The following is a 19,340-nucleotide window of genomic DNA, read 5'->3' as shown; positions in this document are numbered from 1 at the left end:
AATGGGACTGGAAAAGACTAGGACGAAAGGGGCGTGGCCACGAATACTGGGCGGTGCTTAGAGTGAAGAGTGGGCGTGGAAGGGCGTGACTAGTCCTAAATGATAGGCCTGGGGGAGGAGTTAGTAGGTGGGCAGGACCTGTGGAAAAGCGGACCCTTGGAGAATGCTGACTGCAAAGAAACTAGGTCATTTTTGCTGTACTATACCCAGCAGTTACCCCTCCCTGTCGTCCACAGCACCTAGGCACTGTGTTGCTTAGTGACCCTTTGGGAACTGTTTCAGTCAGTCAAAGGAACACGAAATAAGTGCCTACATGTCAGGCTGGATTCCAGATTGATTAGAACAGGTCTTTGCCCTCCAGGACCTCAGAGCCTTAACCAAACACAAACTATATATATAGCACACTAGTGAGGAAAGTGCTATATTTTAAGAAACATCAAGAGCACTTATCGTGACTTGGGTATAAAGGATGGGCGCAAGAAAGAGTGAAGGGGCTCAGGGAAGACTTCACGTAGAAGATACTGTCTGAGCTAGTCTTGGGAAACAAGCTAGAGTAATTTAAAAAATGGAAGTTACAAATCAGGTCTGTAGTTTAAAATATTGTGCCAGTGTTAATTGTATGGTTTTGATCATTTTTTATAGTTCTATAAGACTATAACGAGGGAAAGGTGGATAGATTTAACAACTTTCTGTATTATTTTTGCAACTTTTCTAAAATATCTGAAATTAGTTCAAAATTAAAGGTCTTTAAAAAGAAAAAGAAAGGAAAAAAGAGAAAGAAAGAAAGAAAGAAAGAAAGAAAGAAAGAAAGAAAGAAAGAAAGAAAGAAAGAAAGAAAGAGAAAGAAAGAAAGAAAGATGTTTCAGTCCAAAGGACCAGAATATACCCAGGCAAGGCAGAATAGATAAGCGGAGGGTGCTCTGAGAACTGCAATCAGTACAGTGTGTCCAGAGCCTAGGGAACATGAGGAAAGGTTAGATGAGGCTAAAGACAGGGACAGATGTCAAGTATAGGAGAGTTTTACAGGCCCTGTTAGAAATTTAGATTTTATCCTTGGGACAATAGAGAGTTAAACACAGTTTTATATATGGTCAGATAAATAGTAAAGGAACTTTTGTAAAAGGTCAGTCAAGAGCTGATAAGAAAAAAAAAAAAAAAAAAGACCTGATAAGGCCCAAAGTAGTGTGATAAGAATGCAGAGAGGTAGACATGCAGAATTAGAAGAGCTTGATGAGGGGGCTGGGGTTGTAGCTCAGTGGGAGAGCACTTGCCTGGCACATGTAAGGCATGCAAATAATTAATAAATAAATACACAAAATATAAATAAATAAAGGTATGGCCATCTACAACTAAAAAGGGTTGTTTCTTTTTTTAAAGAAAGATAAGCTTGATGATTAGGTATATCTGAAAGGAAAGTAAGAGGAAGGATTAAATACTGATAGTTCATATAAATTCAAAACCAGGTAAAACTAAGGTATGATTTTATAAGTCAGGGTAAACAGCCTTGGAAAAACATTGATTAGAAGTGAACAGACTGTGGCTCCTGAGATCTGTTTCTTGATCTAAGTGCTAATTACACAGTTGTGTTCATGTTACCAAACTATATTCTTTAAAAAATGTGCACTTTTCTATATGTTTGTTTGTTGTGGTTACTATGCTGAGCAATATACCACCCCAAACTTAGTGTCAGAAAACAGTAGCCATTTTATTATGCTTACAGAGTCTGAGAATTCTGATAAGACATGGCAGGAATGACTTGTATCTGATCCAGGTTGTCTATAGCCTCATCTAAAAGTCCAAATACCTGAAGGTGACTTGAGGTTGGTTAGAATCATCTAGAAGTTTTATCAGTCACATGTGTAATGCCTGGGCTGGAACAAATCAAGGCTAAACTCAACTGGCACTATCAAGTAGAGCTCTCACAATGTGGTGGTTCGTTTCCAAGAAAGATATTTGTTGAGAGGAAGCTACCAGACAACAAGCATTTCAAGAGAACCAGAAAGCAGCAGCATGACTTTTTTAAATCTAACCTCAGAAGTTACACAACATCTCTCTTGCTAGTACCCTTGGTTGAAATAATCACCAGGGAACATCGTGAAAGAATTTGTGACTACTTTTTAACTGCCATTGAACAATGTATTATAATAATAATAATAATAATAATAATTACTGTCCTAGATCTATGACTTAAAGGACAAAGAGACAGGGATTATAGGAAAAAGAGTAGATGGGCAAAGATAATGAACACAGTTATGAACACAATGGGTTGAAGGACTGTGGGATATCCCAGTGAGTACATCCAGTAAGTAGTTACATAAATAACTGAAACTTAGGGAGAATTTTTGTTTGTTTTTGTTTTATTATACTGGGGATTAATAAAGGCACTTTAACATTGAGCTACATCTCCCCGCCTCCTTTTTTAAGATAGAGTCTTGCAGCCAGGTGCAATAGCTCACACCTGTAATCCCAGTGGCTTGGGTGACTGAGGCAAGAGGATCTTGAGTTCAAAACCAGCCTCAGCAACTTAGTGAGGTCCTAAGCAACTCAATAAGACCTGTCTCTAAATAAAATACAAAAAAGGGCTGGGGATGTGACTCAGTGGTAAGTGCCCCTGGGTTTAATCCCTGGTACGAAAAAAAAAAAGATAGGGTCTTGCTAAGTTGCTGGCTTCAAACTTGCAACCCTCCTGCCTCAGCCTCCCAAGTCACTGGATTACAGGCATGTCCACCATGCCTGGTATAGGGAAAATTCTTGAGAGTCATTAGATGTCAAAGGAAATTCTGCAGGTAACCAAGATCAACCTGAAAGGGTCAGGAGAATAGAAAGAGAGAAAGCTCTCGAACAGGGTCCTAAAAAAGACCAATTTAGAAGAGATGGGCAGAGAAGCTTATGAAAGAGATTAAGAAGGAAATAGAAAAACAAATTATTGAGGCTGGGGAGATAGTTCAGTCAGTAGAGTGCTTGCCTTGTAAGCACAAGGCCCTGGGTTTGATCCCCAGCACCCTCCCAAAAAAAAAAAAGAAAAACAAATTATTTTATCACAAAAGCAATGGGAGGAAGGGATTTCAAAAAAATAAATTGGGAACAAAATCACAAATCTGACCCTGGTTACTTATTGCCTTTGGGTAAAATTCAAGCTTTGTAACATGTCTGATAAAACCCTTAGTTGCCTCTTCACTTGGTCTCTTCTCTCTCTATTATCCCTATAGGTCCTCTTTTAAAGCTAAAAAATAAAAATACCAGACTGATATTCTCCTAGTCACTATGATTTTTGATGTTTCTATCCTTTTGCACACTTTACTCTCTGCCTTGGTGCTTTTCACTGTCCCAGCTCTATACCTAACTCCTATTCATCCTACAGAACCCAACTCAATTAGGAACTTTCCTATGTACAATAACATCTTTCTGTGTAACCACTTAATTAAGTCTTATCAGTACCCTGGATATGACTGTCCCTATGTAATTATCTGATGTGTACTTACCTGTATACCTATTTCCCCTAGCAGACTGAGCTTTCTAGAGGGCAGAGAGTGTGTCTCGTTCACTTTTTTTTTTTTTAATCCCCAATACTTAACACAGTATTCATCTGACACACAGCAGGAGTTCTGATCATGACTTGTTGATGGAGAAAGATGATAGTACTGAAAGGGACATCAGGTTAAGGGAGAATTAATAGGATTGTTATTTTGGAATGGAGAAATTTAAGCATGTTCACAGACAGAGAAAAGTTGAAAGAGGTTAAGTATCCAGAAAACACATGAAATAGCTAGTAGCATCAGGCACTGGAGATACTAGGAAAGGAATAGGGGAAAGGGCCCCATAAGATGGTCCCCATCACACTATCCAGCAGGAAGAAGATTAAGTAGATGTGGCAGTAGATAAGGGTACAGATAATAAAAACGAGCTCACATCTGATGTGAGAGGCATCTCTGTCCCTGGAGACTAGTATAGCACCTGACACAGATGAGTCACTCAGCAAATAGTTGTTAAATAAATAAATAGTGAGACCCAAGCAGAAAATTTGAACAAGGTAAAATGGTGTATGAACCTACAATAAAACCCAGGTCTCCTGACCTAGAGGGGCCCCTATGTAGTTCAGCCTGAGGTTAAGAGAGAAGAGAAGGAAGAAATAAGATCTAGGATTCCTTCTGAGGCACACCCCACTCCATCTTCTCCAGGGACCTCATTAAAGGTGTTTAGCTGGGCAGGTGTAAGCCCAGGCCCTGGGAGACAGGGCGGGTCGCTGGAGCTATACTGCCTCCACCCCTTTGGTAACTGTTAGCCCTGGTTGTGTTGCTAAGAGCAGAAGTCACAGCTGGAGCCCAAGGGCAGCCTCTTCCAAACAGTGAGGCACTAGCCCCCTCCTCCCCAAGTCACCTACAGGCAGAGAGGTCCTGGATATTGCACAGGCCAGCACCAGGCCACAGAACCATGAGCCAAGATAGCAAAGTGAGGACTACAGAATCCAGCCCTCCTGCCCCATCCAAAACCAGGTGAGGAGTCCTAGTCCTTTGTGTCACATCTATCCACCTCGCTCCAAAGGATCTTCATTCCGCTTGGTCACAACCATCGAATGTCTGGTGAACACATTAGGTAGGATTTCTCTTTTTGCCCACAGGAAGAAGCTACCTGTCTTGGATCCATCTGGGGATTACTACTACTGGTGGCTGAATACCATGGTCTGCCCTGTAATGTATAACCTCATCATCATCATATGCAGGTTTGGCAGGGATGCTAAAAGAAGGGCCTTAAGTAAGGATGAAGGAGAGCAGTGGGTATTTGGGCAGGGCCCAAAGTAGAAGCCGCACCCATTGCAGGGCCCAAGGCCTGCAGAGTAGTACTGAGGGGCCTGAGTTGAACTGCCTTACACACAGCTTGGCCTGTAAACCAATCTCCTCTCCTCCCACTCCCACCACCTTTCAGAGCCTGCTTTCCTGACTTACAACATGGTTACCTGTTGGCCTGGTTCGTGCTAGACTACACAAGTGACCTGCTGTACCTTCTGGACATCATAGTGCGATTCCACACGGGTGGGTGAAACCCTAGAACTTGATCCTTCCATTTCTTGTTCCCTTCCTAAAGAAAGACTCTCATATCAACAAGAGCAGGGCCCCCTTCGTGATAGTACTTTGACATGTGTCTCTCTGTATCTGACAACATCGCCTTGCTCACTCCAGAAACCCTGGATTGGGTTATGCCCACCTCCACTCTGTCCCTGTGTTTGTGTCCCTGGCCTGCCCACCCTCACCTGCGGTTGATCCCAACACATCCCTCCCTTCCCTCTCCTAGGATTCTTAGAACAGGGTATCCTGGTGGTGGACAAAGGGAGAATCGCGAGTCGCTATGTCCGTACCTGGAGCTTCCTGTTGGACCTGGCTTCGCTCCTCCCCACGGATGCCCTTTACGCGCAGTTGGGCCCACACACGCCCACGCTGAGGCTGAACCGCTTTCTTCGTGTGCCTCGCCTCTTTGAGGCTTTCGACCGCACAGAGACCCGCACAGCTTACCCAAACGCCTTTCGTATCGCCAAGCTGATGCTTTACATTTTTGTCGTCATCCATTGGAACAGCTGCTTATACTTTGCCCTGTCCCAGTACCTGGGTTTTGGGCGTGACGCATGGGTGTACCCCGACCCAGCGCGGCCTGGCTTTGAGCGCCTGCGGCGCCAGTACCTTTACAGCTTTTACTTCTCCACGCTGATCCTGACAACCGTGGGCGATACACCGCTGCCAGCCAGGGAGGAGGAGTACCTCTTCATGGTGGGCGATTTCCTGCTGGCTGTCATGGGTTTCGCCACCATCATGGGTAGCATGAGCTCTGTCATCTACAACATGAACACTGCAGATGCGGCTTTCTACCCAGATCACGCGCTGGTGAAGAAGTACATGAAGTTGCAGCGTGTCAACCGCCGGCTGGAGCGGCGAGTTATAGATTGGTGAGAATGCTAGTAGAGGGAGAGGCGTGGAGGCACAACCTGAGGGTGTGGGGCACTGCATCTGATTGTCCAGGGGGCGGAGAGGATCTAAATGTGGCACTCATTAGTAAGTCTGCTAGAGAACTTGGAAAGGAGTGTCCCCCACTGAAGGAATCTAACCTGGGGGAAGAGGGTGGGTAAGAGACTAATAGAGAAATTCATGCAAAAGGAAGGACAACATGGTGACCAGGGAATGGGAGCTGCCACTGTCTGGCAGGGCTCAGAAGGCTCTAGAAAGAGTGAGTGGAGAAGGGAAATACCATCCCCGCCAGCAGATGACCAACAAGATGATGGACTATATCCAGGTAAGTCATACTGCGTTCTGAACAAAAATAAGTGTCACAAAACTGGGGAGTCAGAGAGATGGTTCTCCAAGAAGATGGGAGCTTGGTGATTGAATCAACTATCAGTGGAGGAGGTACTAACCGGTGAATATGGGTGGGATGGAGCCTGACAGAAAGTAAACAGTATGGTATTCACTGTCAAGTGGTAGAGGCTTCCATGCCTTGGCTGAGGTCAAAGATGCCAAAACATGTCTGAAACCAAGAAAGGAGATTAGCTAACTCTCAGGTTCTTCCATGACCCCTGTGAGGCCTCAGTGTGATTGAGATCTTGGCTGAACTGAGCCCTAATGGAAGGGGTAGAGGCAGGCTGGTAAAGAAATGGTACTACCCCTTCTCCCAGGTACCAGCACCTGCAGATTAACAAGAAGATGACCAATGAGGTAGCCATCTTACAGCACCTGCCTGAGAGGCTGAGAGCAGAAGTGGCTGTGTCTGTACACCTGTCTACTCTAAGCCGGGTACAGATCTTCCAGAACTGTGAGGCCAGTCTGCTGGAGGAGCTTGTGCTGAAGCTGCAACCCCAGACCTACTCACCAGGCGAATATGTATGCCGCAAGGGGGACATTGGCCGAGAGATGTACATCATCCGAGAGGGTCAGCTGGCTGTGGTGGCAGATGATGGTGTCACACAGTATGCTGTGCTTGGTGCAGGGCTCTACTTTGGGGAGATCAGTATCATCAACATCAAAGGTGGGTACCCCAGCAATTTTGCCAGGGACAGAGTTAGGAAAGAGAATTGGATAGCAGAATTTTGTGCTGGCACAAGATGGTACTTTGGGGCACATAGATGAAGGAAACCTCACCCCTTCCTGAGTCATTACAGGGCGTCTGTTCACTGAGAAGAAGCTGAGCCAAGGTCATTTAGCAGGGTGGGTCCTTAGAAGAGAGAGTAGGCATACTTTGTGGGTATTGACTGAGGCACCAACAAAGCAGTGAAAATGATGGAAGTAATAGTAATAATGACATTTATCTCATGCTTACTACATCCCCTGCTGTGTTTCTCATGCATCAATTCAAATTCTCACACATTGTACTTCATAATCTAATTGAGCTATCTTACTGTTTGTAGTAGCTGTTAATAAAATTTCTTGAATCTTAAAAAAAAGTCAAAATAAATAAATAAATATCCCTAACCCCCACCCCAAAAAAAATCTCATACAGCTGTATAAGGTAGGAACTAGTCTTATTCTCATTTTAAAGATAAGGAAATTGAAGCTTAGAGAAGTTTGGCAACTTGCCCATCCCTCTACTCTTGCTCCTCCTCCTGGTTAGATTGCTCTCCTCCCACTCGCTTCCCTATTCCCCCTAGTTACCTCCTACCCGGTGCAGTCATTCCTTCCTCCAGGCTTCCCTATATTCCCTGCCTCACAACTTGACACGGGTTCTTTGCCTGTCTTCCCATGGTACCTAATGCATATGTCTACACTGCACCAACCATTCTGTTATGTAACTATCCCATTAAATATCTGTCTCCTCTAGACCATGAATTATTTGAGACACATCACTGATACCCACCCAGCACAGGGCCTGGTCCCTAGTACATTACTGAATGAAAGAATTACGCAGAAAAAGAGGCTCCGAAGCACAAATATGGAGGGGGGATCCTAGCTCAGGAGTGAAACGCCACCTCCCCACATCCCTGCTAACTATCCTCCCATCTATCTGCCCATGGGCCACAGGAAACATGTCTGGAAACCGTCGTACAGCCAACATTAAGAGCCTAGGTTATTCAGACCTGTTCTGCCTCAGCAAGGAAGACCTGCGGGAGGTGTTGAGTGAGTATCCACAAGCCCAGGCTGTCATGGAGGAGAAGGGTCGTGAGATCCTGCTCAAAATGAACAAGTTGGATGTAAATGCTGAGGCAGCTGAGATTGCCCTACAGGAGGCCACAGAGTCCAGGCTAAGAGGCCTTGACCAACAGCTTGATGATCTACAGACCAAGTTTGCTCGCCTACTGGCTGAGCTGGAGTCCAGTGCACTCAAGATTGCTTACCGTATCGAACGGCTGGAGTGGCAGACCAGAGAGTGGCCAATGCCTGAAGACCTGGCTGAGGCTGATGATGAGGGTGAGCCTGGGGAAGGAACTTCCAAGGATGGAAGGGGAAGAGCCAGCCAGGAGAGACCCCCAGGAACAGAATGATTCCATCTCTGTCCCCAGGATACCCACCTTCAAGTGAATCCAGAATTGTAGGAGAGCCTGCCTGCAGAAACTCTGTCATCTTGTTTGCTAGGTCACAGAGATGGGAGTGAATTGATTTGTAGATGCCCAGCTAGAGATGTGGGGGTATAACACACTTTCATTCCCTCACTCACCAGCACATGCACACGCACACACATACACACACACACACACACACACACACACACACACACACACACGCTGGCCCAGTACTGTGTATTCCATAGAATATGCTGTAGACTTCCCATTCTCAGAGCACAAGCATAGATACAACTTACATCACAGCTTATATACACAGTCGTGTACCCCCTAAACATCTGCCGACAGTCATACATCAATAGACACATAGATACAGCTCACAGGTGCACACATTGCTTGTGAAAACACAAAAGTACACCCAGAACCTTCTTGGTCCAAGAGGTCCTCCAAATGCTCCCCACATGGGAGGTTTGCAAGTGTACGCTGCAAATTGCACTTCAATAAAGTATTTGCCTCCTCATAAGCATTTACGGGACTAGAAAGAAAAGACAAAGCCAGTGGTGGGCCAGGATGAATTCTGTCTGAATTCTGAGTCACAGGGGTAAAGAGTACAGGTGTGTAGTAGCTGGTAGGTTCGGTTCAAAAAAGTTGGGGTACTTAAAAAATAGTGTACTGAGGTAAGGGAAAGTCATCTTATGTATGACATTGTTTGAAGTGTATATATCCTTTCATAGATATATTCACATCACATGCTGGTCGTTGCATCCCACATCACAGTGTATGTCCTCAACTTTATGAACTCTGAGGGGTTTGATCTAGTTTAGTGAGCCAGACCTTCTGGAATCTGGAGCCAGGGCTTCCCTGCGTTCGGGGTTGTTACAAATGGGAAATAGTTTCCAGTACCTCTGCCTGGCTCTTCCCTACCCAACCAGTTGTTGGAGCTGACCTTGGTGCTGTCAGAAATCCAACCCTCCTACATTGCATGATATTCACAAATATAGGATACAGAGAAGAGACTAGGTGGAGTGAAATATCATAGAGACAATTAGAGATGAGTATGTTGGGAGTTTTGGAGTAACTTTGGTGTGCTTCGAAGGAGGGCTGCTGGTTTGGGGCTGGGAAGGCATTGAGTCTACAGAGAAGTCTATCAGTTCTGAATCATATTCACCCTGAGTCACCACTTCAGCTCCTCCAGAATATGGTGGGTCTTCAGGTCTGAGCTATGCCAGGTGATATATTAAAACAAATCTGGGGCTTAACTTCTAGGTATAACTGAGTGGTAAATTTCTACTATCATGAGAGATTATGAGGGTCATAGCCCTTCAAATCATTTAAAAATATGTAGATATTTTGTGATTTCTTCTTCACAAAATAATAAGATTCACAAGTCTGGCACTACATCTGTCCTGTTCATCTCTGTATTCCCAAGGCCCAAACCGTACCTGACATATAGAGACACAAATATTTGCTAATCAAAGTGAAGAGAGTTGAAGCACATAGAGGTCAAAATTGTAAGAAAGTATGTGTTAATTTCTCAGGAGGTTTCACTTTTTTTCTCACATTTTTAATAATTGTTTATTTTTTAATTTTTTACATACTGCATTTTGATTCATTGTTTTATTGGTACATTATAGTTGTACATAATGATGGAATTTGTTGTCACGTATTCGTACACGTACAAAATATAACAATGTTATTTGACCAGTATCACTCTCCAGCATTTGCCCTCCCTCCCCTTACTTCCACCCCCTGATCCCTTTCCTCTACTAATCTCCTTTCGATTTTCTTGAGATTCTTTCCCCTGTTTTAGTCAGCTTTTTCACTTCTGTGAAAAAGACCTTACGAGAGAAATTTTAAGGAGGAAAAGTTTATTTGGGGGCTCAAGGTTTCAGAGGTCTTAGTCCATAGATGGCTGGCTCCATTGCTCTGGACCTGAGATGAAGCAGAACATCTTGGTGGAAGAGTGTAGTGGAGGAAAGCAGGTCAGGACATGACCACCAAGAAGCAGAGAGAGAGCTCTGCTCAACAAGAACAAAATATGTACTCAAAGGCATACCCCCAGCGACCCACCTCCTCCAGCCACACCGTACCTGCATACTGTTCCTACCCAGTTAATACCTATCAGGAGATTAATGTACTGATTAGGTTAAGATTTTCATAACCCAACTTTCTTGTATTATTTCCACACATGAACTTTTGGGAGACTTCTAATGTCTAAACCATGACCCCCTCCATCTTTCCTTTTTTCTTCTCTAGCTTCCACATATGAGAGAAAATATATGATCCTTGACCTTCTCTCAGGAGGTTTTTCTACCATCTCTGTCCTCAAATCATGCTGAAGTAGAGTGGGTAGGTATATAGTAAAGACCATATCAGTGGTATCTGATGGATTTAGGGAATTGAAAGGAAGCTTTTTGTTGACACCACACAATGTACAGGCTCTGTTAGAATAAGTGATCACTGCCACCCCATAGAATCCTGGTCTACAGCATCAATAGGGGTAATAACTGACTACCTGGCATAATCTGGATGCAGAAGCAAAATTCCTCCAAGGTCAGATACATGTTTGGTTCTGAGGCTGCTGTTCCTAATGAGGGGATCAGTTTCCCATTTCTTTTCTTTTTTTTCTTTTTCTTTTTCTTTTTTGGTATCCAGGATTGAACCCAGGATGCTTAACCACTGAATCACATCCCCAGGTTTTTTTTAGTTTTCATTCTGAGACAGGATCTCACCAAGTTGCTGAAACTGGTCTCAAATTAGTGATCCTCTTGCCTTAGCTTCCCAAGTTTCTGGGACTACAAGTATACACCACCACACATGGAAGATCAGATTCTTCACCATGCCTAAGGACATCTTAAATATCAGCAATTCCATACCTGGGGCCCTCTAGTTAAGGAACAATTTCTGTCACTGTGTTGAAGACAATATTTTGACAAAAAAATAAATCAAGCTGGGTAGAGTGCATGCAATTTATGTTCCTGAAATAAAAAATAATAAATATTTTTTAGTCTAGAGAATGTTAGTGTGTATCAAGCACTAGGCTAAGTATACTTATATATGTAGCAAGAAATTTTATTGAAATAGTCATTTTGGATTTGGTACATTTTATACCTTCACCTATCAAGAAGTTACCTAAATCTTTGTATCCCCTAAACTTGGTTTTTGTATGGGAATGCCCAAAACAGAAATTGTCAGAAACTCTGCCTTAGATTGTTTTATGACCAGGGATCCTGGGTTTTTACAAACAATTCACTTAGAGGTAAATTGTTGACTGCAAGGGGTTAGAGTTGAAGAAATAGAAGCTTCTGGACCTAAAGAGGGAAGCTTCTCCAAGACTAAGAAAAGAAATGGGGGTCAGGTTTGGTGGCACACACCTGAAATCCCACTATTCTGAAGGCTGAGGCAGGAGGATCCAAGTTTGAGTTCAGCCTCAGTAAATCTGGAACCCTGTCTCAAAATAAAAATTAAAAGCACTGGTGATATAGCTCATTGGTAGAGAACCCCTACATTCAATTTCCAATACTGCAAAAGAAGAAGGAGGAGGAGGAGGAGGAAGAGAAAAGCAGAAAAGAAATGGGATTCTTAGAGATTATATTAGGCTTTTTTTTTTCTGTTGTAACATATTGCCACAAATTTAACAACTTAAAACAGCACCTATTTATCCTGCCATTCTGAGTCAGAAAACCAGGCTCTGCTCAGAGCCTTCCAAGACTGAAATCAAGGTGTCAGCTGGGTTGAGCCCTTAACTGGAGGCTCTGGGGAACAATCTTCTTCCAAGCTCATTCAGACAGTTGGCAGAATTCAGATCCCTTTGATTGTAGGGCTGAGCTCTGTGTCCTTGATACAAGTCCCCTTCATCTTCAAGGCAACAAAGGCACATTAAATCTTTCTCATTTTTTTTCACTTCTCCTTCTACTACAAGTTGAGAAAGATCTTCAGGGCTCATCTGATTAGATTAGATCTACCTGAATAAGCCAAGACCATTTCCCTATTAGAAGGTCAGCTGATTATTAACCTTAATTACATCTGCAAAATTCCATTTGCCATATTCACAAGAATAACACCAGAAAGCAAAGGTAATAGGAGCCAAAATTGTGTACCACAGTGTCTCTGGGGAGGAAAGCAGCCTGGAGCCCATTTCCACAAAGCACCCAGAATACTAATAATGCTAAGAGTTAAGATTGGAAACTGCAGAATGGTCACTATGCCAGAGGTCCCCTAGAGGTACGCAGGCTTGAACAAGGCACATATCAGCATAATCAGCATGGTCTAAAGACCAGAGACCCTGTCCCAGATATCCTGTCTAACATAAAACACCCAGAAATGTTTCTAAGACTATAACTAGGAAAAGAGAGACCAGAAAGAATGCCACAAAACACAACTTCCCCATAAGGTAGGTGGTTAAAAGCATAAATGCAAATTGTCTGATTTAGAGAATCAAGTAAATGTATAGTATTTTTATAAGTGTCATTGAATCATTCCAAACTGCTATACATACATTATCTCATTTTGTCATTATAACAATATCAGTAAGTTTAAGTTATTATTATGTTCATTTTTACCAATCAGGAAGCTGAGGTTCATAAAGCAACTAAAAATACTAGATTTGATTTGTTGAGAAGTTGCTTTATGCTAGGTCCTAAGCCAAGTGCATTGTCTCAATTAATCCTTACAACTATTTGAGAAATATGCCACTATCATCTCCTTCTGAAGCTCTGGAATTAGGTTACCTAATATCACATGGAATGAAACCCAGGACTGTCATAATTTTTCTCATGGGGAGATAAAGGGACTTCCTGAGCTAGACAAGCTGCTTGCTTCCTGGGGAATGACAGTTGTAGGCAGTAACTGTGGTAACCATGAGAGAATGAGTTACCAAAAGGAAAGCTTGTGAATCCCTAACAAATCTGCCCAATGTGCTGAAGTGTGATATCAGGACTGCAGCCCAAAACAAGGGACCACCTGCTGCTCTGGAGGAGAGATGCCAATAGCCAGGCCTGCACACATGCAGCTGTCAGAGGAGGCAGGAGTTTTTGGAGTCACTGCTAGATTTCTACAGGGCTGTCAAGACTGTGCAAGGGCCCTCCTGCTGAGAGCAAACTGCTTTTTGTTTAGCTCTTCTGCCTCCCACAGGGTCTCAGGCCTCACCCACTTCTCTCCTTCAGTTATTACTGTGGGATCTCTCAGCCTGGCTAAGATTTGGAACATACACCCCTCTCTTCAGGGTTCCCAGTTAGCTTCTCCCCAACAAAAGCTTCTTCAGTTCAACCCAACACACCTTTTTCTTTCTGTTTGGCTGTTAATCTCAGAAGACAGATGGAAATAAAGTATCAAGCTTGGGAGAAAATCAGATTCATAGGGCCAGGGGTCATTCGACTGGAGAAAGATCTAGTGCAAGCACTAGGAGTCAGGAGCAGGAGGCAAGGTGGGTGAATTCTGTCTGGAGGCTAGAATCAGGGAAGTATGGTCAAGTTGGATTAGAGCTGGGAACAGAGTCACGGCCCAAATCAGGGCAAGTGTTAAGCTGGCCTTAGAGTACAAAGTATGAGAAAGAGCATGTATTTGGAACCAGTCGGAGTTGGGTTTGGGTTCTGAAACATCACTGTCTCAAGAACTCTCAGCCTTTTCTATAAAATCTTTCAGGATTGTTAATAGGAAATGCAATAGCATTGAAATGTAAATGAGATAATGAATGTAAACTGTCTATCAGTTTCTGGAAGATAGTGATTTCTAAATAATGAATAGCAGTTATGATGTTATTTGTGTCCCTCTGATAGTGATTTTGCTTTGAGGGTTCTGGGGCATGGTTGTCCTGCTCTGCTGGGTCAAGCCTCCAGGGGCTTCTGGGCTATGCTGATGATGCCAGGCTTGGCCAGCAGAGGGCGCAAGGCACTCCTTCCTGCCCCTCCTTCCAACTGCCTCCCAGACCTCAGAATTGCATTGCTTTTGAAAACCTGGGAGAATTACCCAGGGAGAAATGAAATCTTTGTGACAAGGAATGATGTTAGGAAATCGTGATCTCAATCGGTCTGTGAAAACCCTTCTTCATACTTTTTACACAAGGACTAAAACATATCAGTGGTGATGCTAAGAGACATTACTGAAGAGATTGTGCCCAAATCAGAGTCCAAAGCAGCTCTGTTGAGAGTAGCACCACTGATGTCTAGGAACATTCAAGACTACCCTCCTCACAGAATGAAAATTCCCTGTACTTTTCACCCTCAAATTACACAAATCCTTTCCTGTCATTGCCTTTCCACTTTCCGTCCCTTAGCCTGCCGACTTAAGTCTTTCCCTTCATCAACAGATCGATCCTACAGGGCCCCAGAGACTAGTAACTTGGGGCATTTGTGGAAGCCCTCTTTCTGAATGACCTTCCTTTGGCTCTTTTAGCCCTCAAGTGATGCCCCGACTGGGCAGATGCAAACTTCTCTTAGCCTACCTATGAAGGCCTATGTGGAAAGCAAAGTATGAACATCTAGCCAAAGCCAGCCTCTGGATATGTGCCTCTGCTATCTCCTAGCACAAGCCCCAGGGACACAGAAGGCCAGTCCTGTCCCTGGTTTCTTTCTTCTACGCAACATCCCTTCCTGCTCTGGCTCCAACCACCTGCTTTCTCAGCCTGCTCCCTCCTTGTTTATTCCAAGAGAAGAGCCTCCTGCGTGGGCAGGGGTTGCGTAGGCAGAAAGTCAGCACAGAAGCATATCTGCACATCATAGAATTGCAGTGAAGAGAAGGCCTTGAAAGGTATGGAAGAGGCAACCTAATCAGACACAGAGAGAGGAGGTAAGCAAAGGGGGAAGGGGCAAGCAGGCACCCCAAGAACTAAACTATGATTGGTTTCTCTCCTAGCACTGAATCTGAGCTGCTTGAGTGTGAGAGCCAGGGTGCTGGAGGAAAAGCATATGACATAACTCCAGGTATCCTGGACCTGCAAAACTACTTGGAATAAGTAGTACCTAATAAAGCAGGTTATCTTGCAGTGTGATAGGCACTATAGTCTCCTTTCTTTGGCTGTTTCTCCTGAACACTTACTGAAGCATTAAGTGTTCCCCTCTTATCTCAGTTGTGTTATAGAATAGTGGAAGAAGGATCTTGTACTCATATTTGAGCACAGGTGGCTGAAATTTCCCCAAAGGAAAGATAAACTGTTCTAGAGTAAAGCAAAGTGTTCCAAAATCCTCCTCCAAAGAGCAAAGCAAAACAAAAGAAAACAAAAAAAGAGCAAATGACATTGACAGGTTAAAACTTGAGTTAAAGACAGCTTCACTCAGGACTGACCCTAACCCTTCTTCAACATGTCTTGCAATTGTTTCCTGTAACTGTCCATATTGACTTTGCATTTCCCTCCTTGTTCAGATTTAAAACTTCCCTGTTCCTGGAGCTGAGCAATCCCATTCTCTCCATATGCTGGATTACTCTTGGTATAGATGAAATTTCCTAATGTTGAGATATGAGTGGCTACCCTCTTAGCACTACATTTTTATCCCCTCTCTTCCTTCTTCTGCTCATGGTATCTCCCCCTTCTCCACTGTAACTATTCCTCCTTCTCCTCCTCCTCCTGCTCCTCATCCTCATCCTCATCCTCCTTCTTTTGCTGGCCTTCTTCATAAACTATCTTCATGAAATCATTCTATCCCACCATCTCCTGGCTCTCACTTCCCATTACCCATTGGCATTTAGAGAATATGAGCAATTCCAAAGATGATGAATCATATTGCACAAACAAGAAAATAGAAAGCAATTCAAGGTTCCTGAAGTCAAGCATAAACATTCAGCTGGAGCTAGAATCTCTGTGTGAGAAAAATAGACAGAAAACAAGAAATGAGAGAAGTGTGGGGAGTGCTTTGAGAAGCTACTGAAGAAAGAGGTATGTATTAGTCTGTGCAGGCTGCCATAATAAAATACCACAAACTCTGTGGCTTAAACACCAGAAAGACATTTCCTCACAGTTTCAGAGCTAGAAGTCCTAGGTAAAGGTACTGGACAATTCAGTTTCTGATGAGGGCTTTCTTCCTGTTTCACAGACAGTTGCCTTCTCACTGTGTCCTCACGTGATCTTTCCTCTGTGTATGGTGGAGAGGGAGAGAGAGAGGTTGATCTCTGATCTCCTCTTCTTTTTATAAGGACACCAGTTCTGTTGGATTAGGAACCCACTCTTATTATCTGCTTCAAGGCCCTATCTTCAAATACAGTCACAAAGGCAGGAAACAGAGCCCTGAAATATAAACAAGCAAGAAAAAAAAAATTACAAGACATGTAATTGTAGGAATTACCATATTAAAAGATACAGGGTGTTACTGAAGCACACAGAGGAGTCACCTAACCCAGATTTGTGGTGTTGAAAAGCTTCTCAGAGAAATTTTGTTCCCTGTAACTTCTTTTCCAAATGCATCAAACTCATATTCTCAACTTCTTTGAGCACATTCCCAACACCTGTACTAACTAAAACTAGCAATCCCCTAAGAATGGTATATCCTCTACAGAAAGGGATGACTTCTCACATCTCATAGTCCTCTATCAGAGTTGGGGTCCTAAACACAACCGTGTTGCTTCCTCATTCTCAATAGACCTTGAAACTCATAATACATTGGCTACCCACTTCTCTTCCTCATTGTTGACAACCGCCAGTCTTCTGGAAACCATCTATTTCTCGCTCTAAACTTTGTCACCTCCCTCATAGTTTCTCTCTTCTCTGTGTCCAGCTGAGATTTCATGACCCTTTATTCGAAATCCCAATATTCTTTTTTTTTTTTTTTTTTTTTTGCGGTGCTGGGGATTGAACCCAGGGCCTTGTACTTGCAAGGCAAGCACTCTACCAACTGAGCTATATCCCCAGCCCCCAATATTCTTTATGTTTGCATTCAACTAACTGATCTGCTAGAGAAACTGATACCACTAGAAATTCATGGTCATCAACTTTCCAGTGGACCCCAATATTTTCCTATTGTCCTACTACATTCCTCTTGTATCCATTTTCCTTCTCCCATTATATAGTTTTCCTAACTTCTAAAATTTCAAACACACACACACACACACACACACACACACACACACACACACACACACACCAGTCACTGATAGCCTAATCTTCAACTTCAAAGAGATAACAGAACTATAAGACAGCAGCTCTCCACCAAATTTATAAATCTGTGTTAGTTAAAATTCCAGTTAGGTTGCTATGACAATAGAGAAAAAATTACAGAGACTTAAAATTGTAGGGTTTTTTTTTTTTTCTTTTTCATGCAGAACCAAGAATGATAAAATGGTTTGAGAATAAAGAAGACCCAGGGTCCTCCTTTCCTGTCACTCTGCCATCCCTAGTGAGTTACCCTTACTGCCTAATCAAAGATGGCTTACCTTCACATCCCCAATCAGCCTGCAGAAGTGGGCAGTAAGGAAAAGAGGGTCTGCAGCTCTCTTGTAAGACCCTAACCCTGGATGTTTCACTTTTCACTTCCCGGTATAGCCATGGTCCTAGTCATAAACCTGAAAAAAAATTAGGAAATAGAGTAGTTATCTGGTTGGCTATGACTTAGTTTCATCTATAACTATCTTCTTCTACTAATTTCCTCTTAAAATTGAGATCGATTCTCCCATCAAAAGCTAGGACCACTTCTGCTCTGAATTCTATACCTCTGTTCCCTCTCAGTAACCTGGCATTATTAAGTAGCCATTCTCTATGTATCTATCAATCTTCAGGCTTTTCTATATATTGGAGTAATTCCATCTAAAAACAAGTTATAGTTCTCCCACCTTAAAAATCTTATATTTCACATCCATCTCTACTTCTGCCCTCTTTCAATTTCTTAATAATCATACTTCTAAAAGACTTTCCTGAAGATACTCCTCCCACCTCCTCTTGTCACATTCAGTTTTTAGTATACCCGCCTATCTTCTATCTCAATAACATCACCGAAATGGCTCTTTTCAAGGTTAACAAGGATCTCCAAGTCACTAAATTCAGAGCACATTTCTCAATCCTTGTTTTATTTTATCCAGGAGCAGCATTTAAACAAGATCAGTACCTTCTCATTTGATCTCTTCTTCTTTAGCTTTATAATGCTTCATTCCCTTGTTTTCTTTCTATCTGCTCTGTGGTCATGGTCTCTCTCTACCCAGCCTGGTCTGGATAGCCTTTCCCTATTCAGCAGGCTGGTCTTTATCCAAACTTTTTAAAATGATCTTCTTCAAGGCTGGAGGTGGTAGCATGTGCCTGCAGTTCCAGCAACTTGGGAGACTGAGGCAGGAGGATTACAAGTATGAGGTCAGCCTTAGCAACTTACTGGGCTCAAAATGGACTGGGGATGCAGCTTAGTGACAAAGTGCCCTTGGGTTCAATAAACCCCAGTACCAAAAAGAAAAAAAAATTATCTTCAGATTTCTCTATAGCCTCAACGACTTTAGTTTGAGCCACCCTCATTTCTCATCTGAATTACTATCAGAGAATCCTATTATCCTATTGGTCTCACCCCTTAGGTTGCCCTCCACACTAGCTGCTACTGCAATCTTTCCAAATCTTTCTTTCTAAATCTTAACCAAGTTCCAATGTTTCCATTTATTCTTTGCATGGCTTGCAAGGGCCTACACTTGCTGCTTCCTGAGATGGAAGGGATATCATTTTTCTATTGCTGCTGTAGCGAATTACCATGAATTCATGGTTTAAACAATACCCACTTATTATCTCACAGACTTGTTGGCCATAAGACTACACAATGTAGCTGGGTTCTCTGTTCAGCATATCACAAGGTATTATCCAGACTCAATTCTCTTCAAGAGATTTAGAGGAGGACTGAAGTGTCTGTCCTTTTGCTGGCTGTCACCTGGGGACTGAATGAGGCCACTTTTCAGGTACTTGCCCCAC

General features: G+C 43.0%; 1 protein-coding gene across 1 annotated transcript; it reads left to right on the top strand.

The window, feature by feature from the left end:
* Positions 1–42: 42 nt before the first annotated feature.
* On the top strand, positions 43–10,111 carry CNGA4 (cyclic nucleotide gated channel subunit alpha 4). Its single transcript, XM_079104702.1, has 7 exons — positions 43–53; positions 4,307–4,493; positions 4,619–4,720; positions 4,924–5,030; positions 5,290–5,935; positions 6,659–7,008; positions 7,998–10,111. Exons 2-7 carry the CDS (start codon positions 4,432–4,434, stop codon positions 8,456–8,458), a joined length of 1,728 nt encoding a protein of 575 aa, XP_078960828.1. The 5' UTR covers positions 43–53; positions 4,307–4,431; the 3' UTR covers positions 8,459–10,111.
* Positions 10,112–19,340: the final 9,229 nt, after the last annotated feature.

This window comes from Sciurus vulgaris (genome assembly GCF_902686455.1).
Source record: "Sciurus vulgaris genome assembly, chromosome: 11".
In the NCBI taxonomy this organism is placed as follows: domain Eukaryota; kingdom Metazoa; phylum Chordata; class Mammalia; order Rodentia; family Sciuridae; genus Sciurus; species Sciurus vulgaris.
The sequence above is the reverse complement of the archived record's forward strand: the minus strand, read 5'-3'. Positions and strand labels throughout refer to the sequence as shown.

What these genes read in the sequence shown, in the direction of transcription:
- CNGA4 (XM_079104702.1), top strand. Translation starts at nt 4,432, where the DNA reads ATGAGCCAAGATAGCAAAGTGAGGACTACAGAATCCAGCCCTCCTGCC. An exon ending in CCTGCCCCATCCAAAACCAG is followed by an intron (nt 4,494 to 4,618) that starts GTGAGGAGTCCT and finishes TTTTGCCCACAG; the next exon opens with GAAGAAGCTACCTGTCTTGG. An exon ending in GAGCGGCGAGTTATAGATTG is followed by an intron (nt 5,936 to 6,658) that starts GTGAGAATGCTA and finishes CCCTTCTCCCAG; the next exon opens with GTACCAGCACCTGCAGATTA.